This window comes from Sphaerulina musiva (genome assembly GCF_000320565.1).
Source record: "Sphaerulina musiva SO2202 unplaced genomic scaffold SEPMUscaffold_5, whole genome shotgun sequence".
NCBI lineage: Eukaryota > Fungi > Ascomycota > Dothideomycetes > Mycosphaerellales > Mycosphaerellaceae > Sphaerulina > Sphaerulina musiva.
In genome coordinates, this window is record NW_016017387.1 from 85,197 (window position 1) to 108,852 (window position 23,656).

At 50.7% G+C, this 23,656-nt stretch overlaps 9 protein-coding genes across 9 annotated transcripts in view; 2 read left to right on the plus strand and 7 right to left on the minus strand.

Moving 5' to 3' along the window:
* Positions 1 to 245: 245 nt before the first annotated feature.
* SEPMUDRAFT_65375 (ATP-dependent DNA helicase) lies at positions 246 to 3,468 on the minus strand (the record flags this gene model as incomplete). The annotated part of the gene is made up of 3 exons (XM_016909716.1): positions 246 to 1,262; positions 1,314 to 2,740; positions 2,790 to 3,468. The coding sequence occupies 3 exons, from the start codon at positions 3,466 to 3,468 to the stop codon at positions 1,224 to 1,226; spliced, it is 2,145 nt and encodes a 714-aa protein (XP_016760490.1). The 3' UTR covers positions 246 to 1,223.
* A 315-nt stretch (positions 3,469 to 3,783) lies between these two features.
* Positions 3,784 to 5,066, minus strand: SEPMUDRAFT_125590 (nucleic acid-binding protein). Its single transcript, XM_016901999.1, has 2 exons — positions 4,683 to 5,066; positions 3,784 to 4,620 (listed from the first exon to the last, which is right to left on the minus strand). The coding sequence occupies exons 1-2, from the start codon at positions 5,031 to 5,033 to the stop codon at positions 4,171 to 4,173; spliced, it is 801 nt and encodes a 266-aa protein (XP_016760491.1). The 5' UTR covers positions 5,034 to 5,066; the 3' UTR covers positions 3,784 to 4,170.
* Positions 5,067 to 5,389: 323 nt separating this feature from the next.
* SEPMUDRAFT_156115 (uncharacterized protein) lies at positions 5,390 to 7,676 on the minus strand. Its single transcript, XM_016907657.1, has one exon. It carries the CDS (start codon positions 6,206 to 6,208, stop codon positions 5,729 to 5,731), a length of 480 nt encoding a protein of 159 aa, XP_016760492.1. The 5' UTR covers positions 6,209 to 7,676; the 3' UTR covers positions 5,390 to 5,728.
* SEPMUDRAFT_65377 (uncharacterized protein) lies at positions 5,390 to 7,822 on the minus strand (the record flags this gene model as incomplete). Its single annotated transcript, XM_016909717.1, has 1 exon — positions 5,390 to 7,822. One exon carries the CDS (start codon positions 7,820 to 7,822, stop codon positions 6,668 to 6,670), a length of 1,155 nt encoding a protein of 384 aa, XP_016760493.1. The 3' UTR covers positions 5,390 to 6,667.
* Positions 7,823 to 8,573: 751 nt separating this feature from the next.
* SEPMUDRAFT_149074 (carbohydrate-binding module family 18 protein) lies at positions 8,574 to 11,157 on the plus strand. Its single transcript, XM_016905323.1, has one exon. It carries the CDS (start codon positions 8,866 to 8,868, stop codon positions 10,774 to 10,776), a length of 1,911 nt encoding a protein of 636 aa, XP_016760494.1. The 5' UTR covers positions 8,574 to 8,865; the 3' UTR covers positions 10,777 to 11,157.
* A 1,008-nt stretch (positions 11,158 to 12,165) lies between these two features.
* On the minus strand, positions 12,166 to 14,005 carry SEPMUDRAFT_149075 (Mo25-like protein). Its single transcript, XM_016905324.1, has 3 exons — positions 13,617 to 14,005; positions 12,746 to 13,558; positions 12,166 to 12,674 (listed from the first exon to the last, which is right to left on the minus strand). Exons 1-3 carry the CDS (start codon positions 13,725 to 13,727, stop codon positions 12,426 to 12,428), a joined length of 1,173 nt encoding a protein of 390 aa, XP_016760495.1. The 5' UTR covers positions 13,728 to 14,005; the 3' UTR covers positions 12,166 to 12,425.
* Positions 14,006 to 16,027: 2,022 nt separating this feature from the next.
* On the minus strand, positions 16,028 to 18,480 carry SEPMUDRAFT_44405 (Di-copper centre-containing protein; the record flags this gene model as incomplete). Its single annotated transcript, XM_016908927.1, has 6 exons — positions 16,028 to 16,186; positions 16,283 to 16,962; positions 17,060 to 17,207; positions 17,293 to 17,574; positions 17,671 to 18,065; positions 18,165 to 18,480. The coding sequence occupies 6 exons, from the start codon at positions 18,478 to 18,480 to the stop codon at positions 16,028 to 16,030; spliced, it is 1,980 nt and encodes a 659-aa protein (XP_016760496.1).
* A 2,433-nt stretch (positions 18,481 to 20,913) lies between these two features.
* SEPMUDRAFT_149076 (allantoinase, mitochondrial precursor) lies at positions 20,914 to 22,869 on the plus strand. Its single transcript, XM_016905325.1, has one exon. It carries the CDS (start codon positions 21,222 to 21,224, stop codon positions 22,812 to 22,814), a length of 1,593 nt encoding a protein of 530 aa, XP_016760497.1. The 5' UTR covers positions 20,914 to 21,221; the 3' UTR covers positions 22,815 to 22,869.
* A 637-nt stretch (positions 22,870 to 23,506) lies between these two features.
* Positions 23,507 to 23,656, minus strand: part of SEPMUDRAFT_156120 (amidase signature enzyme) — a gene marked incomplete at its 3' end in the record, with an annotated part of 2,947 nt that continues 2,797 nt past the window's right edge. Inside the window, exon 10 of the mRNA XM_016907658.1 lies at positions 23,507 to 23,554. Within this exon, the coding sequence (XP_016760498.1) occupies positions 23,508 to 23,554 (47 nt within the window). The remainder of the gene's footprint in view (positions 23,555 to 23,656) is intronic.

Sequence of the window (23,656 nt, forward strand, 5' to 3'; positions counted from 1 at the left end):
TGTCATGTCAAGTCAAGTTCTGTCAAGTCAGGTCCAGCAGTGAGGTGCAGAGCTCGTCGTCGTTGCTGGTGGACGTGACTTCCTACTCGTTCCTATGAATCCTATCCCTCCTGATCTGCACACTAGCTGCAATCTTAAGAAAACACGTCGACCACCAGCAACCGGAGATTGTGGCGTTAGCCGAAACACGAAATGAACACGAATGCTTCTCGACTTCTACCTGGCTCTTTTTCACAGGCCAGTGTCCCAGTGTCACCACCCTGCTGGCTTCCCTTTCGTGTGTCCACCTCACTACAACATCACAATCGCCATCGCCCCCGTATTATTGACTGCCCGCCTGAGCTGCTCACCGGCCTCACGGAGCAGCACTACCTAAAATCAGGCAGATACAGGTAGGTACTCACAATCGCATCAAGAACATCCATCTCTCCATTCCCGTCCTACCCACCTGCGAAATCGAATGATTCCCACGTGCCGACATTAATAATACCCAACAGCGACAGCCTTCGCAAGTCCCCCTACCCCCCTTCATGGGTCCCATGTCCGAACCATGCTCACTAGTACAGTAATACTTGCTTGAAATTGCTTATATCATGCTTCCAGAAGCACGCCGTGGGGCCGTGGAAACGAGCGAGCAGCCTGCATGTGAAGACGCCGAAGACTAGGGGGTGCCTCAGACAAAGAGGATCACTTGGAATGCCTACCTGCCACAGCCGGCGTCGTCCCTTAATACATTTGTCTCGAACATGATGTGATGCGCGCCAATCCCTCATGGGGAGGGAGCATGATCAATCAGGTGAGTGGAACGGTATACCTCTGTATACTACGATCCAACCATGTGCACCACAGATCAATTCCATGAATCGACGTGAAGTAAAGACATCGCAGTATACAGATTTCCATCACGTAAAGGTCACATCGAGCTATGTCCAGTTCGAATTGCCTCGTCGATACTGGTGCCACGCCCCACTACCGGCTCTCCAGGAACTCCCGCTAGAGTTGGTCAACAGCGATCGTCCAATTGTGCGCTTGGAAGTCGACTTGGGCATATAGCTCCCAGCGCTCGTCATTCGGGCGAAAGTCCGTTTCGCGGGCTTCGCGGCGATTCCGGATAATCGTGGCGGCTGGAAAGACGGCGTACCAGGCGCAAGTCCGAGAGCAAATCTTGCCTGTTCCCTTTCGAATGTTGTAGAAACAGGGCTGTATGGTCAGTCCATGGTACACTACTTGTCACACACTTCCTCGAATGCTTTGAGTAAGGCCTGTCGCTCTGTCAGTCATCATGTCATTACGAAAGCTAGAGGCCGACGTACCATGAATTCATGATCTTCCATCGAACCAAACACGGGACTCTTGCCCAGCTTGTCGACGGTGACACGTGGACTGTGGATGCCAAAGGCGATCCGAGCCAGGTATCGCGGGTCGTCTCGAGCAGTGACAGTTTCGAGCACCTTGGAGAAAGCAGTGGAGTTCCAAGCTCTCTCGGGGGCAGAAACTCTCTCTACGGCAGTCTTGGTCTCACACCATGTACAATGTCCGCACTGGGCAGCGTCCTCCGGGAGCGAGTCGCCAAAGTGCGAAGCTAGAACATGAGCAAAGCACACTTTGCCAGTGATCAGATCGATGACTTGGTTCATTCTGTCCAGCGCTTGCTGCTCCCGGACCTCGAGGTCCTTGTACAGCTCATCCGTCAATCGTTCTGTTTCCGTCGGCGAGGGTGGCCAATCCTTCAGCACGCGGAAGACGTTGGTCACGCCACTGACATCGAGCTCGATACATCTGCCATCGTGCCACTCATTCAGCTTTCGCACAAGGTCCGCCCGTGGAACGCCGCTCACGCGCCCAGTTAGCTCGACGTCAATATCACTCCAGATCCTGGCTTTCTTTGCGCCACGTTGTATTGCAATCGCAGCAGGGCTCTGGTCCCAGCTCGAGGACTTCAACACTTTCCAGCGATACTGAGTGTACTTTGGAGTGGTTGCTCGCATTAAGCCGAAACGCAGCTCCAATTGTGCGAAGATGCTGCCGAGGGTCGTAGGTCGGATGTCGAACTCTTTCCCCAGAGCATAGGGACTGACTTCAATTGTCTGCAGGTGATCGTCTGACACCCTGCAGGAAAAGATGCTCTGCAACAGAGCGAAGACTGCATTCTTGCTGGGTAGGTCACCACGTGCCATACTTTCCCGCAAATGGAGATCTTCAGCACACAGGAACAGCACACACTGCGAGTCGAGCCCATCACGTCCAGCCCTCCCGATCTCTTGACTATAGCCCTCGATACTGCGAGGGATGTCGTAATGGATGACGTTCCGAATGTCCGCCTTGTCAATCCCCATGCCGAAGGCGATTGTCGCCACCATGATCAAATCCTTTGATTTCATGAATTTTTCCTGAGCCAAAACTTTGGCCTGCGAGCTCATGCCCGCATGAAAGAATTCCGCCTTCAGCTTCCGCTGCCGCAAACGCATGGCGAGCTCCTCGGTCTGTTTTTGCGTCGTCACGTAGATTATTGTTGATCCCGGATGCGACCTGAGTAGTGCCTCGAGCACAGTATACGACTCATTCTTGGTCTGGAACGATTGAGCCTTGAGCTTGAGGTTTGATCGATATGTAGACGTCCTGAAAAGACCAGCATCGTCAATTTCGAATGCTTTGCAGACATCCCTGGCTACAGCTGGCGTGGCAGTAGCAGTCAGGCATACCACTCTCTCTGCATTGATCTCTTTTGCAAATCGAGCCACTATCGATTGTCAGCACTCGTGCGAAGTTATTGCGTAGACTCGAAAAACCTTTCAAGTAATCTGGCCTAAAGGCATGCCCCCACTCAGAGATGCAATGGGCCTCATCGACGGCGAGAAGTCGGACGCCTCCCTTGACGTTGGCCATTGAGGTCAGGAAGCCTTCATTGTTGAGACGCTCGGGCGCACAGTACAGTATATCCAGAGTGCCATTGCTCAATGCATCCACAGTGGCGAGATATTCATCCTTGGTCTTCGTGGAGTCCATTACGGCCGCTTCGATGCCTTTTCGATGTAAAGCGTCGACTTGATCTTTCATGAGGGCGATCAGGGGGGAAACAACAATGGTGATACCACTCTCAGCGGGACCTTGACGTATGCCAGCGATTCGATCCATTTCCTTGAAGCCTAGTGCAGGGACTTGGTAGCATAGCGATTTGCCACCTCCAGTAGGAAAGACCACGACGGCGCTGCCACCATCGAGGAGTCGCGCAATGGCTGCCTCTTGTTTGAGTCTGAAGGAGGAAATCCTGAAATGCTGTTTGAGGACTTGATTGGCGATTCGAATGGCGGTAGCAGATGCTGATCCATTGTTCCGGGCCTTCTTCGATGCGTGCCCGTCGGTGTCATCGTCGCGTGATCGTTTGTTCAAAGGGACCGTCTTCTCAAGCTCGATCAGTTCCGCTTCATCGCCCGACGAGAGGCCAAACTCGTCATCATCACCGGCCATGGGTGAAGGACGTAGGTACATGTACCTGTACGGAACACTGAGTGAGGTGTGTTGACGTAGAGTCGTGGTGACATTCACAACACGCGTCAGGTTCACGACTTGATTATTGCGTCGGAAGGATTGACGCGTAACCTGGTAAGGAGGATGGAAGTTCAAGGTGCCGCAAGCACGCTAGTCCTAAAACTAACTCTTGGTGCGCCCAAGCACGTGAGCAGACTAAACAGGTATCTCGCGGCCTAGGAGATAGAGCGAACTCTGGTAGCGTGAAATGCATAGTGTCGCGCTCCTAGAGTCCTAGGTACTGATTGAGTTCGCGTCACTGTTCGTTGCTACAGGCATTTTAGAAGACATCTTCAGAACAAGAAGAAAAAGGTAAAAAAAAGACGCCCTCCGTGAGGAGTTGTGTCGGGTGCGCCGTAGCGACCTCTTCAAATATCGAAGTCCACACTCCCTAAAGAGTGAGACCCGTCAATCTGAGGTGTCCCTGTAAAGAGAGGCAGCAGCTTTAGAATACTTGAGGGTGGACAGGACGAGCCAAGGCAGAGAGGTTGGCTACAAAGAGAGAGGAGCGTCCGAGTGAAACCGAGAGATTGGCCACAGAGGAAGAGAAAGGGCTGAGCGGAGCCCCTGAATTAGCTGCACCTGTGTCGATACGACTGTCAACATGCAGCACACTCGAATGTCGGGAACTGACAAACTCGATTACGACCTCTCCTGCGTTCCTCCGGGCGACACTCCCTCTGGAGGTTTCTGATCCTTCTCTTCTAGTATAGCTTCATCTTGCGATTTCTTCTCCTTGCGCGAAACCTCCAGCACGTCCTCCTCTGCCACGCCAGATTTTGCACCCGCGCCAGAATCTAGATCCATCTCTTTCAACTGCCGTATGGCATCCTCGCTTCCCTGCGCTGCTCGCCTTCGCAAAGCTTTTCGCTCAAGCTTAATGAAGCGTCTCTGCTTGTATGCTGCTAGTCTATCTTCCGGACTTGGGATCGGAGGCCGCGATTCGATGGGACTGCCGAATGGGGAGACAATCTTGGACACCACATGTTCGACCTGGGCGCTGACTTTCAGGCGGTGTATTTCGACAACGTCTCCGGCTACGAGAGAGTTATTCGGGTCGTGGACCAGGTGGTGTTGGTCTGCGCGGTAATACTGTCTCTTTGCATTAATTTCCCCTTCTCTCCCAATCACTTTCTCTGCCACACGCGTCATACCTTCTTGATCGCCTGATTCCATCTCTGGCCGGCGACTCGTACCCGCACCGTTTTGTCCATCTTTCCATGACTGACCACCACCCCGACGGTTTTCTTATGGGGCGTCACTTTTTCCCATTGCTCCTGTTCTGATATGGGCAGCAACTCTGCATTGACATGTTGCAGATAGTGGTCAGGAATCTTTGCCTGCGGCAAGGGTCGTGATAGAAGTTCGTGAGGCGTAAGCTTTCGGTAGTCCACTTTGGCAGCAGACTGTGTTTGTGTCGCGAGACATCGCCGACACGTCCAGTGAGGCTTCAGCGCATGTGACGAGAGTGTTCGTATGGGGAGAGTGAGGGCGCGCTGGCTCATGATGTGTCGGTGCGAATCGATGATTGCCTTGTGTGTGGTTGCATGCAGTAGGCTCTGAGTAGGAAGAGGACATGGACCAAAGGGGATGCTTTCTCCACTTCCGCTCATGCCAAGAATACCCAAGGTACATAAAGTATTTACCTAGTTCTTCGAGACTTCAGACCACTAAGGTACATGTATCTTAGTGTATACAACAGTCATTTCATGTAACTACTGAAGCCTTTCAACATGGAAGATCAGTATGAGTCTCACAGTACCATATACCATATGGGTCATGACTTTCGAGCGTCGTTAGCTATAGGTATTGCAGTGATGATAGGAGCGGGGCTCATCTGTCTGCTTATAGGCACTTCTGGCTTTTTGTTATTTTTTAGATTACAGTTGTGCGTAATCAAGTGACAAAGCTAGCTACATATGCAGCTATCCGTTCTTTGGCTCGATGGCCTGCGAGACAAAAAGGCGAAGCCCATTTCGCCGTGTCCTTGAAACGAGATGGGAAATCCATCAGAGAACAAACGTTCTCTGGAAGCTTGACCCTCGCTCGCCTCCATTTCATATTTGAGAAACTGGACCCCACAAGGGTACAGTACTGCTCGGATGGTTGCACTTCACCACTTCGATACCTCCAGGACCCTCAGCCCCATGTACTCCAAAGTCATCAGATCCATCGATATCAAGAGACCTCCATTCCACCATCAACATAGCCCATTCCTCTTCGCATCCTGAAGCGTCTTCCCGAACTCCGCCTTCGCGATAGCTTCCTGCACAATGGACGTCCCATTCCTCACCACTGCGATCTCCATTGCCAGCTCACGAATCCTCGCCTTGTAGTCGAACAGCGTCTCTCCATATCGCTTTAACTTGTTGACCATGTGAGGATTCGGGAGAACGTTCTTGAGCTCGAGGCCCACCTTTGGGAGCTCGACGAATACCATCTGCTTGTACTCCTTCTCACACGCGTCGAGTAAGAGAGAGGCGTAGAGGTCGGCCATTTGGGCATTGGAGACGGTGATGTTTTCCTCGATCCACTGTTGGAGATCATCGCCTTTGTTGATGATGCTGTTGCGGGTCATGGTGAGGACGGCCGTGATTCTTTTGCGGAAGCCATCGTTGGGATAGCCGAGAGCTGTTGGCAGGCGCTGCACAACGGCGTCGTCGTCGTCGGTTTGTGCCATATTGGGTGTTGGGGTTGGAAAGCACCTGGGCACAGTGTTGGGTCCTAACGAGGAATGGATTGTATTGCTGGACTGATGGGTTATGTGCGTGTAGTATGTGGGGATGTGCAGAGTGAAGGTGGAAGTGAAGGTAACATCGTAGCGCTTGCCACTTCATGTTTACAGGTGTCAGGTGAGTCATGCTCTGCCTGCCTTCCACTTTCTCACCTTCCGCTGCTCAGATGGCAGGTGCGAACATGCAAGTGGCCTGGAGTGGCGCAAGAAAGAGCGGAAAGCACGACCGTTACGAGACGGATGCTGTACAGTGAGAGTACCTACCGACCTACATGAATCACATCCAGGTGAGGTGCATACAAGCAGAACGTCGTCCTTGATGATGTACTGCGTTGCTGGCAAACCTCAGCGCAACAGGGGCCATCGCACCGAGTCTGTGTCGTGGTATGTGAGCCCATGGCAGTACTATTGAGGGGGAGCATAGTCCGCATCGGGGTCATCAACTTCCATTTCAAGGTTGTCGCTGAGGTGCTCGTCGGAGGATTCACGTGCTTCGGCCGGCTTGCGCCTCGTCTGTTTCTTCTTCGTCCACAGTGCGCCGGGAGCTTGACCTTCGAAGCCGACACGAGCGCCAATAGCTTCGCGACCGTGCCTGCCGCATGTAGACGGAGCATCAGTCGGGCGAGTACCCTTTTCGGCAGCGGTCAAGCGCTTTCTTCTCTTGCGAGCACGTTCACCGCTGACAGCCTCCTCGTCGTCTTTCTGCTTGGCAGCATCGGCAGCTTGGGCGCGCTTCTTAAGCTCATCCTTGTTGTCGGGTTCTCGGTGATACTTGATGCTGAAGATGGGCACAGGGTCGGTTTCGCCTTTCTTGAGCTTGATCTCAGATAGACGCTCCAAAAAGGAAGCATGCGTTTCGGCGGCAAGATTTTTACAGAGCTCACGTGGTATCACTAAGGGCTGCTGGGTGGCCGATTTCAATGAGCTTGCAGCGGGTTTGGCACGTTCAATGGCAGCAGCTGCATCCGCATCCGCATCAGCATCCACATCGACCTGGCCACCTGAAGACTCGACGGTATCATGCTCGTCTGGTGCCGCACTGTTGGCCTCTTCATCTGCTCGGAAGCCCTTTTGTGTCAGATTGACGGGCTTGCCGATCAGTCTGGTCTGAGAGAGGCCAATCACATCCAGAACAGTTCCAGCACGTCGTGGGTTGGGGGTGAGGCCAGCCTGAGAGATGTGGAACTGCGTGCCAAGATCAGTACTCCAGTAACAGCTGTAGATGGCATGGTCGAATTTGACCAGAGGGTTCTTGGTGTGCAAGTCGAGGATCTGCAGCGTAGTCCTCGGTCTTGACCTTGCTTCAGCTACATTGGGGAGGCTCTCTCCCGTCGTGGTAGTAGCAGTAGTAGTCACGTCTTCATTTTGCAGGCCGTCTCCACTCGATGACTTGGGTGCAGCGTCGATGTTCGCGTGACTATCGGCGGCAGTATCGTACTTTCGCACTAATGCGTCGGGCACATGCGTCGTCAAGTCCAAGGTAAAGTAGAAGTGCTCGGTCTCGCTGGCATCATACTCGTACTCCCACTCGGAATCGTGGACGACTGCTGCCTGGCCCATCTGTTGCGATGGAGACGGATTGAGATGACGGGTTGTTTGTATACACTCTCGTGATGAGTATACACTACGACTACTCCACTAGGAGGTAGGTTGGCCGAGACAGAAAGTATGGCCAGGATGTACCCATGTGGAGAGTGTCGGAGAGTCGGACTGACACCGCCAACCGCCTCACGATCACGAGTTTCGGTCAGGCACCAATGAGAGGTGTGGGAGTGTAGGAGATCTTCCCACCCGGCACTTGTCCTGCACAACTCCGGGCCAGGCTGGGCCACTCACTCACTCACTCACTCATTCAGTTGGTACGTAAGGTAGGTACAGGTATGTACTGAGTGAGGCCTCAGGTCAGCCACAGCCTCATCATCAACTTCTCTTCCGCGAACTTCCTCCCTAACCCTAGTTCGCGCCTGCAGAAATCAGCCAGTGCAGGCACCTTACCTCCTAGGGGCTGTAGGAGGTACAGGTAGGCTGGTAGGGCGTGAGGCACAAGTCAGGCTCAGGTACTGCTACAGCCTACAGTACCTTATACTAGGAGGTAGCAAGCTAGGAGTCAACGGATACTTCATCGCTGCACCCGGTGCACCGCTGACGCACTTCCTCCGGCATCCCGTGCCTTTTCATTATTTGCCTTTATTCCCTCCAGCGGCACACTAAGCTGCCCTCACTACCTCCTACTGGACGACGACCTGACTACTACTAATCGACCACCACTACCGCTCAACCATCGTACCACACCCACGCCCACTCCCGCTACCACATCCGCTCTCTCTCTCTCTCTCTCTCTCTCCCTCTCGCGCCAACCTCACCTCCATCTGCCCGTCCGTCCGTCCATTCTCTGGCACTGTAGTCTTCTGCGACACACTCACACACCACACTCACACCCACATATACACCGCATACACCACTACATCCCCACCCACGACAAGGATCGACTGGAAGCGCTGTGCGCCGAGCCCCGCAGTGTCAGAGTATCTATGAATCGGTAGCCGAACCCGCGGCAGCGATAAGTGCGTGCTCAGCATCTCAACTCTCGACTCCAACCCACCATGCCCGGAAAGCGGCCACTGGCGCAACGATGCTTTACCTACTTCATTGCCGCTGCCTTGATCTACATCCTATTCTGCTTGCTCGGCGTCCAGATTGACAAGACCACCGATGAGCTCGAGTTGATCGAGAGTGCAGCATGGGTGCAGACGAGCAAGAGTTGGATTGATCGGCAGGCATGTCGCTGGATAGGCCTCTGCGGTGCCATACACCTGCTGAAGACGAGCGCATGGACCTCGGCGAACGTCGAAGACTACCTTCTTCCCGCTTCCCTCGACGACGAAAACACTGCACCGTGGTGGACCTCCGCTGACGTCGATACAAGTGAGTGGTCCAAGGAGGAACGAGCCCGCCGCGAGATCCCTCAATATGTGTTGGACCATGCACCATATGTGCACCTCTTTTCGGGCGAGCAGTTTTGGCCGTGCGACATTGGCGAACACCTGACGCACACCTCACCTTTCTTAAACTATACGAAAATCCTGGATTTGCAGGAAGAACCTCGCAACCTCACGAATCTTCACGAGCTCAACGACTATAAAGACGGAGAACATAGCAGGTTTATGTACCTACATAGTGACGACAACCCTGAAGAACGGCCCGACTGGCTGGTCGGTGGGAAAAACATCCCCAAGATGCCCGAGTCGTGGGATGATGTCGATGATGCCGATGACGAGTGGGATGCTCCACCTCCAGATCTTGACGATCTCAAGGAATATGACCTGGAGTCATTAAAGCAACAGGCGCTGGACGACGCCTTTACGAAGCAATCTTCTTCGACCACAGAATCCGCGCAAAATTTGCCCTTTAAACTCTCGCCCAGTCCCGACGGGCGATGCGGCGGAAGCAGCGGCTTCACTTGCAAAGGCAGCAAGGCTGGCCGCTGCTGCTCCATCTATGGTTGGTGCGGAAATTCCGAGGAATACTGCGGAGACCCCTGCGACCCTCTGGCCGGAACATGTTACGATCCGTATAATCCGCCGAGAGGCCCGCATCCGGACTTGCGCCGACGCACCACCCTCGACCTGAACGGCGATAAGCACAAGCCGCAACAAGGTGGCAAGAGCTCAGCGCCCGCCATCCTGATTGTGGTACCCAAGGAGAACGGCATCGTCGATGCCTTTTGGTTCTTCTTCTACTCGTTCAATCTGGGTCAGACGGTGCTGAATATCCGTTTCGGAAATCATGTCGGCGACTGGGAGCACACGTGCGTACGCTTCAGAAACGGCAAGCCGACTGAAGTCTTTTTATCGGAGCATAACTTTGGCCAAGCATTCACGTGGAAGGCCATGGAAAAGTACATTCCCAGCCACGATGGCTCTGGCACCATGATTGGCAGCTGGAGCAACGAGACTGCTGGCCGCATGGCCAAGAGACCGGTCGTCTATAGTGCCATTGGCTCTCATGCCATGTATGGAACACCGGGACTTCACCCTTATATCATTCCTTTTGGTCTATTACATGACGAGACCGACCGCGGGCCGCTTTGGGATCCTGCCCAGAACTTTCAGGCATACACGTACGATCCCGTGAACCGCACGATGCGCGCCTCCAACTTGAATCCCCAGTCACCCGTGGGTTGGCTGAGCTACGCCGGACATTGGGGGGATAAGTACTATCCCTTATCGGACCCACGCCAATACCGCTTCGCGGGTCAGTATCACTATGTCAATGGTCCAACAGGACCCCGATTCAAGAATCTGGGCCGCAGTAAAGTCTGCCAACGCCACGGCAGCTGCGAAGTACGGCATTGGCTCGGAGGGAGCAAGATGGCCATTGGAAACCCTCCCGAAGAAGGCACCGAGGATGGTACCATACCAGGTGGCAACCAAACGGAAGATTCCTCCGAACCTTCGTACAGCGAGGCGGTATATGGCGAAGGCAAAGAGGAGTACTCATTATGGACGAAATAGATGGGAATGAGGGGAATGAGTGGTTGGTGTGAGGTTTGGTTGGCTAGCGGGACACGCATCATGTCTCTCTCTCTTTTTCCTTTTTTTGTTCTTGTTCTTTTTTGTTGATGGGATTGCGTTTTATTTTTTGGTCCTGCATAATAACCTGGTCATGTGCATGAATATGGAGCGACGATACCCTATGCTTTCCACGCGGCTGGAACGAGATGGAGTACTACTACTACTACTGGCGCCACTGATTAGATCGATACAGATAGTATGATAGATGAATGGGGTGGGGTGGGGTGGAGAAGGGAAAGAGAAGGCCATGATGGCTCGAGTGGGCTACATGTGCAGCTCTTTTGTAGATAACGAATTGATGGGTTCCATGACGGAAACTTGTACATGTCACCATTTCTCCCGTCTCCAGTGCACCTCTCACATGCCATTTCCACTCATTCACTAGTGGTCCATCACTGTCATTCCATCTTCCACCTTTACGTCCCCTCCGTGCAAGTAGTCCCATGCCTCGTCTTCTTGTACCCCGTACTCCAACCCACACTAGTGCTACTATTCCCACTCATACTCGACCCCGTCGCCGCAGTCCCTGTCGTCCCCGTCCCCGTCCCCGTCCCCGTACTCGTAACAACAGAAGAAGAAGAAGAAGAAGAAATCGAGGAAAAAATCTCCCCATCAACACATTTACTCTTCCTCACCGCACATCCACCCCCACAACCTTCAAATCTACATCCTTCATCTCCTTTTGGTCCAGGCACGCAGGTGATGTCGTAGCACTGGAATCGGCCGGCTTGGCGGCGGGAGTGGGAGTGCGAGTGGCGGTTCTGGAAGATAGGGAGGGGGTTAGGATAGATGGAATTTTTGAGGGTGGAAGGGAAGGGGAAGCATGGAATGGGTGGGATGGAACGTACAAAAATTTCTCGAGGAGGGAGAATTGCGAAAGTGAGGGTTGGGAAGAGAGAGAGGAGGGAGAGGGAGAGGGAGTAGATGAGGAGGAGGAGGATGGTTGAGAAGGAGGAGGTGGATTTCATCTTTCTTATTTCTTTCTGATTTGGCTGGAAAAGTTGTATTTTCTTTTTCTTCTCTTCTCCTCGGGACTGGGTGGTCGATTGACTGAAGGAATATTCAAAATCGCGTTGAGTTGTCTTTGGGAGAGGAATCGATTGTCGTGTACCCACACAGGTTTTTGCGTCGTCTGATCTTGATGCCGATTTATCAAGTCAGTAGTTGTAGGAGGTAGTAAATTGAGGATGGTTCAAGCAACGGGAGCATCTGTGCTGCTACACGGTTATGCGATGAGGAATGCCATGAAAATCACATGATATTACATTCTGACAAACGTGTGAGGCATGAACAAACGCGAAAAGATTCCTGCAAGGGGCGGACAGAGACTCATGGACATTTTGCATTCTTGTCCTAGACATATTCGCCTCATTAGCATTAGAGCTAGGATGTGTAGCTCACGCGTCGTCGTCAGATGCATCTCTCCCCCCTTTTCGCGTGTCTACTGCGGCCGTGTCGCCATCACTCATGTCATGATGCAATGTCATGATGCACATGGTGCTGATACACCTTTCCTGATAGTATTCCCCCCCATAAACGCCAATCCATTCCAGGACATGAGTAAAAAGAAAAAAGGAAAAGAAAAGAGGCTACGATCGCACTCCGTTATTCAACGGAGACACGCTTTCCGTCCGACCTGGCGTCGATGGGGATCGCAGACCAGCAGTCGTGTCGGGAAGATTGCTGATGGATTTGATCAGCCACGCCTTTTCGTCGTTGAACTGATCATCTTCTGTCCGGTCTTCGAGGAATTTCGGCAGGAACTTGAGTAAGCGGGCTTTGTTCATAATCAAGAACTTTTGCACGTCAACGCTCTTGTGTGGGTTTGCTGCGAAGATCTGGTACAGACATGTCAGCTATTATCCTTCCAGTGGTCGCTCTAGAGGGTGAACAGATGGTTCATACTGACCTTGAACACGTGAAAGGCTTCGTATTGCACCATCCTTCTATCATCCTTCAACTGCCACATGACCAGCTTGAGGTTGTCCCCACTCTCCACATATCGACACATGCACTCGTAAAACTGTCGATCCAGCAATACCTCGCCTAACAGCTTGATACTCTGCCGTTTCGTCACGTAGCTCTCACTCTTGATTAGAGTCTCGTTGTACAGTTGGAAAAAAGCGTCAAAGTTGGTGTTGACATACTGTGCCACAAGACTTTTGTGCTTGGTCAGGATGAATCGGAAACAGTCAAAGGCGTCGGCCGAGACCTCGAAGCTGGACTTGTCGATCCAGGTGAAGAACTTCCAGAAGACGCCCTTTCCCGTGGCCTTTTGCGAGACGTCCACGTCGTTGTAGATGTCCTGGGTCTTGCCATCTGCGCGAGGCTCGTCGTATAATATGACCGCCGCCACGGCGTCATGCTTGAGGGCTTCCTTCAGGATGCCACCGCACGCACTGGCGCTCTCCCTCCTCTCGTAGCCATTGCAGAGGGCGACAATGATCTCGGGCTGTTTCCGAATGACCTCCTTCAACGCATCGGGCTCGCTGGAAGTGCTGCCGGAGCTGCGGAAGCGGAAGACGTTGGAGATGATGGTCTGGGTGTCTTTGCGGGCTTCAAAGGGCAAGCGGTAGATGTTGTCGACGAGGATGGGGAGCAGCTGCTCGGACAAGATGGCCGACACGAGCTGGTAGACTTGGTCAGGTGAAGTCTCGGCTTCTGGGGTGCCTTGCAGGGTGACTTTCATCTGCGAGAGGTTGCGGGCAAGGTCGTCCTCGATCTGCGAGGCGTGTTAGTTGCTAATGTACTCGATCAGGTGGTAGTGGTCAAGTCCGTGCCTTTGTCGTCTGTGGAGACTCGTCCTTGGGCAGTTTCTGCAGCAGCTCCTTGACTGTCTTGACCATATCAAGGGCCGAACGCTGGCGCGAGCGTCCAAAGAGGAACGCCATGTCTGTGCCCGTCTCCCTCTGTGTTTCTGTGTCTCCTGCTTTTCGATGGTGTCTCCCTCTTTGCTGGTGTCTCCCTCCTTTCCTGTATCTGCCTCTCTTGGAGTCCCCTTCCCTAGCCCTCTCGCGGTAGCAGACTGGACCAAAGCAGAGCGGGAGATGTACTGGAACAGTCGGCCAGCAGCAGGGAGAACTGGGGCATTTCCTTTGCAGCTCCCAGTCAGTGGTCAGAGTGTGCAAGTGGAGGTGTTGGTGGCGGTGGTAGTGGTAGTGGTAGTGGTAGTGTTATAGCGAGTATGCATGCATGTTTGTGGAGGTGGAGGGCCGACAACAACAACAACAACAATGCATTCGATGTGTGAAGTCTGAGTAGTGGAAGCGAAAACACCAAACAACCCAGCTCCGACGTGGCACCCTTGCCTGGGGGAATACCTTAGCTGTGCTTCTATGGCCCGATGTCGCCATTGGCAACCATCAACCATCAACCATCAACCTCCTCCTCATTCTCATCATCATCCTCCTGATTCCTGAGGTGGTGGTTTCGAGAGTCTGACGGATGGATACGAAAACAATAAACAATAAACAATAATAAACAATCTTCCCATTGGAGAATCATACCCAATACCCTTTCCAACCCGTGTCTCACAAACCGGCCGACCCGGACGGCTCACACGAGGGCATAATGATAATACGGTGATGATCGCCGATAATACCCTCCCGTTCTATATATATTCCTTACCTTATACATACATCTTCTTCTTCTTCACTTCCCTCACTCATCCCAACACTACCGCAGCAGATAAGATGCTGACAGAGACTTACAACCAGGTTGAAGTAAGCACCCGGCCTCCGTCCCAACCAAGCCCCTCCGTCTACCGTCTACTGTCTACAACACATTTCGGGACACATATACGAGAGACACCAACCTGGTAGCTATTCCACACAGTCGATCAATCCTCTACTGGACAGCCCGTCTCGTTCACTAGGGTGTAGTGTCTAGTAGGTAGGGCTAGCGAGAGGAAATGGTGTCTCGGTATGAGGCTACATACTTGCTACTTGGATGAATGGTGCCACACATACACACAAAACACACAACAGCACAGCGATCGATCAATACGCTATACTACACTAGCTAGGTATTTTCCCCTCGATGGTCCCGAAAAGCACTTCTTTTTTTTCTTTTTCTCTGTGTTATTAGTATATATGATAGATAGCGTTTGTTGTTGCATAAGGTACACATACAATACCGAACCTGAAGAAAAGTCTACGAAAAAGAAAGTCGAAAGAAAGACGAGTTGAGAAAAAGGAAGAGCCAATCAATCAAATCATGAGATTCTCACTCACCACCATCCTCGCTCTCTCCTCCTCCCTCCTATCATCAACCGCATCTGCCTGGCTTGTACGTATCCCCATTCATCTCATCCATATATCCATCATCACAAGTAGTACCTAGTACCTCATCAGGGTCAATCAAACTGTCTATATATATACCTACATCTATATACCAAATCAACTAATCAAAAGGGTATATTTCTCTTACCCTCCCCATCACCGTTTTTAGAACTGCGATATTCCCTTTGGAGACGGCGCCTGCAACGATAGCGAAGATGGGAGCATAGTAGACTGTACCAAGGTAAGTTTCTTTTTCTTTTTCTTTTTTTCTTTTTTTTTCTACATCATATCATTTCTTGCCGGACTGTTTTTATTACACTTTATATTAATGGGACATTCTTCCTTTTTTTTTGTTCTTCTACCTCTAGGATCATCCTTGCAAAGTTGTAGGAAATGGTTGTGTGATTTTTTGTGGTCCGCAGGAATGGCCGGGGTATTGTCCTGGTGCGTATGCACATTGTTCGTGAGGAGAGATGATAGGTGAATGATATTGGAGGAAGAAGAGGAAGAGACAGAAATAGGAGGAGGAGGAGGAGGAGGGGGATAGACGTTTTGATTCCATCTGTGTATATTTCTCAAGGTTCTGGTGTCAGTAATGAGTGAATGAATAGCTTTTCGTCCAACTTTCTATCTTTTTATCTATATGCTCAAATACCATCCATCTCAGCCAACCACTCCGCAAAAGAATGCTCGCTAGATGTTTAAAAAAAGAGGTCGTTCTATGTCTAATTATTATAATATCTATACTGCATTCTTGCATTCTTGCACTCTTACATGCTTGCTTATTCGCTAGGTAGGTAGCTTCCACATCTAAACCAATCCAATCCCATGATTCTCATTAATAGGAAAACAAAAACACAAATCACATTATATTCCCCTCTCTCTCTCTCTTTTCAAAAAAAAAAACAATCTCAACAACCTCCTTTCCTCCCCTGCGTAATCCGAGCCAATTTTTTAAAATTCTCTCTCGTGGGTAATTCATTCTCGTGAGAAGTCGGCGTGACTTCAGCCATGCTGACAATAATGGATAAATCGGAAATGTCTTCGAGAGGGATGGGTGTATCGTCGAACTAGATTTTTTTTCAACAGAAATTAGTAAGCAAGCCATGTCTTTGAGAGTGGATTGATTGATTGCAAGGAATGAAGAGAAAAAAAAAAAAACTCACCTTTGCAGCCCTCCAATGTAAATTCCCCCTCAAATACCTCTCCACACTCTCCTCCTCCAACGACTCCAACTCTCCCCGTCGAACTTTTTCCCTCAAAATATTCGTCAAAGGAATTCTTCCTCCCGTCACCACCGCCGAATGCCCATCACCATTCCCACTCCCACTCCCACTCCCACTCCCATTTGTCTCATTATTCCCCATCCGACTAAAAGCCACATGCGTCCCCGCCAAATTCCCCTCCAAAGCCCACCCTCGAGGATTTTCTTTGTCGAAATCTCCCACAAACAGATATATTGCATAAGATCCATCGACGAGGGCATGTTTGTTGGAAATTAAATCTGCGGAATAACGTCTTTGTCGACCTTGGATTTCGAAGCCGTGAGCTTCTGCGTTCGCATCATCATTATCAGCAGAAGTTGTTGTTGTTGTAGTAGCAGGATTCGCGGCATAAACGTTTTTTTCTTCGTTGGTGTTGTTGGTGTCTCCTCGACGATGAATGGTACTGCCTAATCCACCGGATTTTTGAAATCCCGCACCGTAGAGTTTATTGATTTGAGAAATGGTATCTGCTCGATTGTTCGTTTGAGTTTCAGGGTAAGTGTAGCCGAAGGTTGTGGTGTCTCGGACGGTGGTGGAGGTCCATTTTGTGCCGTGGGTGTCGCGGGAAAAAGGTTCCAAAGCTGATGGTTGGTGATGGTTTTTGTCGTTAGCTACCTGGGAATGACTACTGGACATGGACACATGCAAGCAGATGGACTGGATGAGGAGGAATCTTACGAGAATCGGCATCTTGTATAGAGCCTTTGGGAATGGTAAAAGTTGCCGACGCTGCAGCCATGGGCTCAACATAGCTACTATCGGGATACAGAACGATCCACATGGCGAAGAATCGATCTAAATTAACGTGATGCAACCAAAATATGGGCTAAGACGAAGTAGTGTTTGTGTCAGTCGATAGTTTATCACGTCTTCTTGGAAAACAGATGGAGAGAAAAGAAGAAGAAACTCACATCAAAAGCAGCAAAATCCAAAAACGACATATGCCCACTTTTGCCCGTAATGCCATGAATGAGATCATGAAGTGCCTCGATGGAATCAATGTTTTCTTGGTCGCCATACCATGCCTCGTTGGAAAATTGTGTAAAATTCGAATAAAAAGTCAGTAAATTGTAAACTCGATTCGCGAGATTTTCTTGCTGCTTTTCGACGAGTGGTCCGATGAGATTGTTTTGACTGGTAGCAGAAGCGACCTGATTGGTTGGGTAGCGTTTGGTTTCATCCCAGGAGCGGAACTATTGAATGAATAAGAAAAGAAGAAACAAAAAAAGAAAATCAGCAACTTTTTCACCCATTTTCCATAGAGGAGAAAGTGTAGTAATTCTGCCTACCGGATCAAACGACAATTCCTCCATCGAGCCGTCCTCAAATTTATACGAAAACAGCGGATTCTCAATCGTCTGGGTCCCATTCGGCGTGGAAACTTGAACGCGAGGCTGTTGGACAATATCCGGAAGCACACTGCCACTTTCAGGCTTCACTGCCCAATCCCAGTAAGGGAGTCGCACGAGCGATGCCGCCTGAGAATAACGATCACGATCATCTCCTGCGGGGAACTCATTCGCGCAATCGACCATGTGTTCGAATAGGAGTTGCTCGAATAGCGCCAAGTAGGGCCGATGCCATGGGAGGAAGAGATTGGAGACGTGTGTACAGTATCCGTTTTGATCGGTACCAGGGGAGGGTCCGACGTTGTCGAAGATGCCGAATGGTCGACCGTGTATTGCTGTTGAAAAAAAAGAGAACATCCGTTCAGTAACGATTTATCCAGACTCATTTTTATTCTTCTTCTTTTCTTTTGGGGCATCAGCTCAAAGGCACTTACAGCTTGTCGAATAGTACGAGAGCGGATCTTTCTGCGGTGTGGCATGAAACCTTGCGAGCCCCAGCAGAAAAATATTGAACATATCAGCATTCTTTTGCAGTTCCCTGATTTCGAGCCTCGGTGGCGTTCCCGCATTCTGTACTCCCGTGACAGGATAACTGCCACCACCACCACCATTATTGGTTTGTCGTTTCTTGAGAGGAAGATGTAATCGTTGATTCGGTTGCGGTAATCCTTCCACCTGGTGCTCGAATCGCGAAGTAGCGATCGTGAGGCATGTTAGCCATAGCAGTTGTAATAACGAGTGAATATGCATCCTTTTTTGCTTCCCTCAACGTGCGAAAGAACTTTTGACAGAGACAGAGAAAGAGAGAGAGAGAGAGAGATCAGCAATGCTGGCGTTGTTCCTTGTAGGACTGCCATAATAGTACCTGAGTCTTGAACTGCTCTCTCTCTCTCTCTAGCCTACGCCATATTTTGGACAGTGTATGACCAGGAAGTTCCAAAATACCGTATAAGTGAGCTGTATCCTAGTGCTCTAGTGGTCCACTATGTGACAGGCTGCGGGTGAGACAAGCAAGGAGATGATTGGACCTTTTTCTTCTCACACCAAAAAGGTTAAAAAAATGTCGTTCTACTGCCCATGCATGCTTCGAAAGGGGGCAAGGATGATGGGTGTCTAGGGAGTGTTCAACTAGAGACTACGGCGGCATCTCACCGTGACAGATGTGAAGCCTGGCCTTTTCCCCAAGCGTTCATCATCCTCTTCGCGCAATGTCGTGTCACATTACACAAGATTAGATATGTTTGCTGCTGTGAGCATCCTATTCCTGCCCACCCCCCGAAATGCCTCGTGATGAGAATTCTGCGTCCTAGGGCTTCGTGTTGAGTATTATATAGAGAACAATTCACAGACTCACAGTGATTCACTGCCTACCGGCCTGGCATCTAGAACCGTGGCGAAGCTTCGGGGGAGTCGTACCTGTAGTAGTAGTAGTACAGTCATAATCAAAATATTGACACACCAGATCTAGGTCATCATCATCACAGTGGCATCGTGGCACGACTGGACATGCGGTGTTGCGTTTGGATCCAATGAATGCCCTGCAGGGGGAAAAGAAAAAAAAAAGAACCTGGCTGTCGGGTGAACCATCGTGGCCACACACACACACACACACACACACACACACACACACCTGTAGACTACATTGTACCTTTTTAGTAGTTCTACACATCCAGCGATCTTCCTTGCTTCCAGATGCACATTTGGTGTCTCATTTGCACGCTTGTTTCTGTTTGCCTACAACGCATATTGATCAGCTGCAGAGTTCAAGAAGAAGAAGAAGAAGAAGAAGAAGAAGAAGAAGAAGTACAGTAGTAGAGCGCATATAGAAATGGTCGTCGTATTCGCAGCCACATTCGTCCATGGCTACATTTAGGTAGAGTATACTTTCGACCTGGTGCAGGGTACAAGTATAGGTACTTCTCGTACGAAGGCTGATGAGCCCTGAATCTGATGATAGAGTCCTATGCACATTTTGGCGGTGCCTGTCGTCAGCATTTTACATATACTCTCGCATTACATGTATACGGAGTCTTGACGGACCGTGACTGGGTGCGCGGGTTGCTACTTTTGGACACTTTCACGTCCATCAATTCTTATATAAGGTACCTATATATACGACCAGAAGAGGCAGGCTTGGTGTAAGATGCGAGAAAGCGGTTTCCTGTACCTGTCCCCGTTACATGTACCTGTTACATATTTCGTCGCACATGTCCCATCGAGCAGTATGTCGAGGTAGCATATGACCTCTGGAGTGACTCCTGCACGGGACGCTCTATGAATAGTTCTACAGGACAAGCTGCCCCCCTGAGATGGCTTACCGTAGCCTCGATGGCATAGCAACTGTACCTTACTGCTGTGCTGTACTGTCGCCGTGTCTGAGCCTTTTTTTTCCCCCTCTCCCCCTCTATCCTCTTTCGTTCTGTTGCGCAAGCGTCCTCATGATCCTCGCTCGAAAGCGTGTGCGACGGTGTTACTGATAATTCCTCGCTTGCCCATGCTTGCCTCCTGTCCGTCTCTTACAGTCTGCCTACATATCTCTCGGAGAGTAACTATCTACCTCCGGAGGTAGTTTCGAGTGGCAGCACACGCCTTTCTGGCTCACTTGCCGAAGTCCGAACTGGTGCTAGAATGTGCTCTGGCATCTGGCAATACCGGAAGGGAGGACCTCTCGCGGGAATTCCTCGTAAAATTGTCGCTTCAGGAGGGGCCAATGTTCTGCTGTTGGGAGTTGATCGAGTAATACTTACTCGATAGAATCAACTTGGTGACAGATACTACCCGAGTCGACTGACTCAGGTCAAACTGCCTCCTAGCTAAGGTATCAGATCAAGTGGCCGCGGCCGGCTAAAAACGACGCCAAGGAATGCAAGCCTTTCAACTTCACCATCTCTGCTCTCGTCCTTATCGCACCCAATCTCCCCTCCGATTGGCCCTATCGACGCCTGTTATCGACGACGCGGCCAACATCTGCCTGACTCGCGGCGCTGGTCTTGGACATTTCTATCGAGTAACACACTCATTCACTCTCTCTCTCTCTCTCTGGGAACACTCACACACTCCTGAGTCCTCCTCCACCCTCCTCCTCCTCTCCCGTCACCGTCACCGCCACCGCCATGGACAGTGGGCGGCAAGAACACGCTACTGTTGTCCCTGTTGCCTTCGGTCTCCAGACGGTTGAGGAGACTACTGCTACTTACAATGCATGAGGGAAGCCTTCTCTCCGCCCGGGGCCTCGCTCCATTATCATATGAGTCTGCCCTTATCTGCCGCATGTCCCTCATATTATCATTCTCCTCACTCCGCTTGCATATGCGTGGTTGATCTCACTCCTTGCTTCACTGTATATTCTCACTGCCTGCTTTCTACTAGTCACTCTTACACCGCATCAGCAGCATTCCATTGTTCTTGAGTGGAAGCTCAGTAATCCAGTAGGTAGTCTTTCACTCACAACGCAGATCTCAAACGAACCCACCGAGCCAACCATCCTCAACATGGCCCCTCACGCCACCGGACACGATACACCACAGGAAGTCTCCTCCAACGAAGGCTCGCCTCTGCTCCTGTCAGGTGTCGACGCGTCTCAGATCAGTGTAGTAGCATCCACCCGAGCAGTAGTGGACAACAAACTGTCCGCAGCGACCATTGTCATATCCACCACCACGGGGAAGATTACATCGATATTCGACCACGTGCTCCCCGAATCATCCTTCCCGCCAGGCACACCATACAAAGACCACAGCCCTCATGTGCTGCTCCCTGGTCTAGTGGATGCACATGTACATCTCAATGAGCCTGGTAGAACAGAATGGGAGGGCTTCTGGACGGGGACGCGAGCTGCAGCATTTGGAGGTGTCACTACCGTGGTGGATATGCCATTGAATGCCATTCCGCCCACAACAACCATCAATGGCTTGAAAGAGAAAGTTGCTGCTGCACAAGGAAAGTGCTGGGTGGACGTGGGTTTTTACGGCGGTATCATACCCGGCAATGTCCACGAGCTCAAGCCGCTGGTCAAGGCTGGCGTGCGTGGCTTCAAGGGTTTCCTGATTGACAGCGGAGTGGAAGAGTTTCCCGCCGTGTCATCAACAGACATTCGCCATGTCTTTGAAGAACTCGCAGATGAGCCCACAACAGTCATGTTCCACGCAGAGATGATTCCCCCCGTATCGGCATCCGTGGGAGATGATGTACAATGGTCTTTGCCTCCACTGGAGCCCAGTGGACCTCTGGACAGATATCAGACGTTCCTGGACTCTCGCCCTCCATCGTTTGAAGTCTATGCGATCCTCGAGATTCTGGACTTGGCCTTCCTCGCTCCCAAACTGCCCTTGCATATTGTCCATCTATCCGCCGCAGAGGCCATCCCGATGTTGCGAGCAGCAGTGGCCAAAGGGGTCAAGATCACCGCCGAGACCTGCTTCCACTACCTCAGCTTAGCGGCAGAGAAGATTCAAGACGGAGACACGCGACACAAGTGCTGTCCGCCCATCCGCTCGCAGTCGAATCAGGACAGCATTTGGGCGGAAATGCTCGATTTGGATCATAGCATCATCAAGACGGTCGTGTCGGATCACTCTCCTTGCACACCAGATCTCAAACTCCTACCCGCACATGTTCCCGGCTCACAGCCCAGCAAAGTCGCCAAGGGCTGCTGCTCCTCCACCGCTGCTCAAGGCGACTTCTTCGGCGCATGGGGTGGCATCAGCTCCGTCGGACTCGGACTCAGCATTCTCTGGACCGAAGCCATGCGCCGAAAGATGAGTGTGGATGAAACCATCCTCAACGTCGTCACATGGTGTTGCGCAAACACGGCGAAACAAGTTGGTCTCGAACATTGCAAAGGTCAACTGCAGGTGGGAATGGACGGAGACATTTGTGTCTTTGACGATGCGAGCACCTTTACCGTTGAAGCGAATACGATGCTGTTTCGGAATAAATGCTCGCCCTATGAGGGTAAGACGCTCCAAGGGTTTGCAAGCGCGACGTATTTGCGTGGACGTGAAATTCACACACGAGAAGCGGGATTTCCCACGAGTGAGAAACCGGCGGGTGAATTGTTGTTGGAGCCGAGAAGGCATTGTTGATAGTAGAAGAAATGAACCATCTACCATCTATATCTATATCTCTCCACATCCCAAACAAACTCTTTTACCCTTTACCTTTCTTCTACACTATACTGTAAGTCTAACTCTAGATAGTCCCCAGATCAAAAAAGATTCTTCTAGTCCGATCATCATCAGAGATATACTTCCAGATCCTCTCGACAGTCCATTAGCGTGCTTTGCCATTGAACGAATCAGCTCCTCTGAAAAGAAGAAGAAAAAAGAAGGAGGAAGATGGCACATCTAAAAATAAAAGAGGAAGACGATTGATGAGTGGGGGAAGAAGAAAGTGGGATGGACCTTGTTTCTATTTTTTTTTCTTCCTCGGTTTGGCTTGGTGTAGTGTGGAAGCATTAGGTAGTACATGGATGGGATGGATAGGTGGATAAATACCTTATGATTTGGAATATCAGGTAGGTATTAGGGTTTTGGGTTAGGGAATAGTCAGGTAAGTAAGTACCAAATGATTAATCGGATATCTACAACAATGACAGTAGTAGTAGTAGTAGTAGTAGTAGTAGTAGTAGTATCAAACTATCAATTAACAATAACAGCACAAACAAAAATAGTCCTCATAATCCTTCTCCATCACCTTTCCTCCTACGAGGTAGGAATATCTTCCCAAATCAATCAAAAACAATCCGCTCCACATTTCACTTCCAAAGGGCGATGGGATAATTTCAAAACTTGTTCAACAAGTCGGATCATTTCGCATTCTGTTCCTGTTGTTGTGAAACAAAGAAGGAAGAATTAGATTGTGTTGGCTTTTTTCTTTTCTTTTCTTTTTGTTTTTTTGTGGGGGGGGGGGGGGGGNGGGGGGGGGG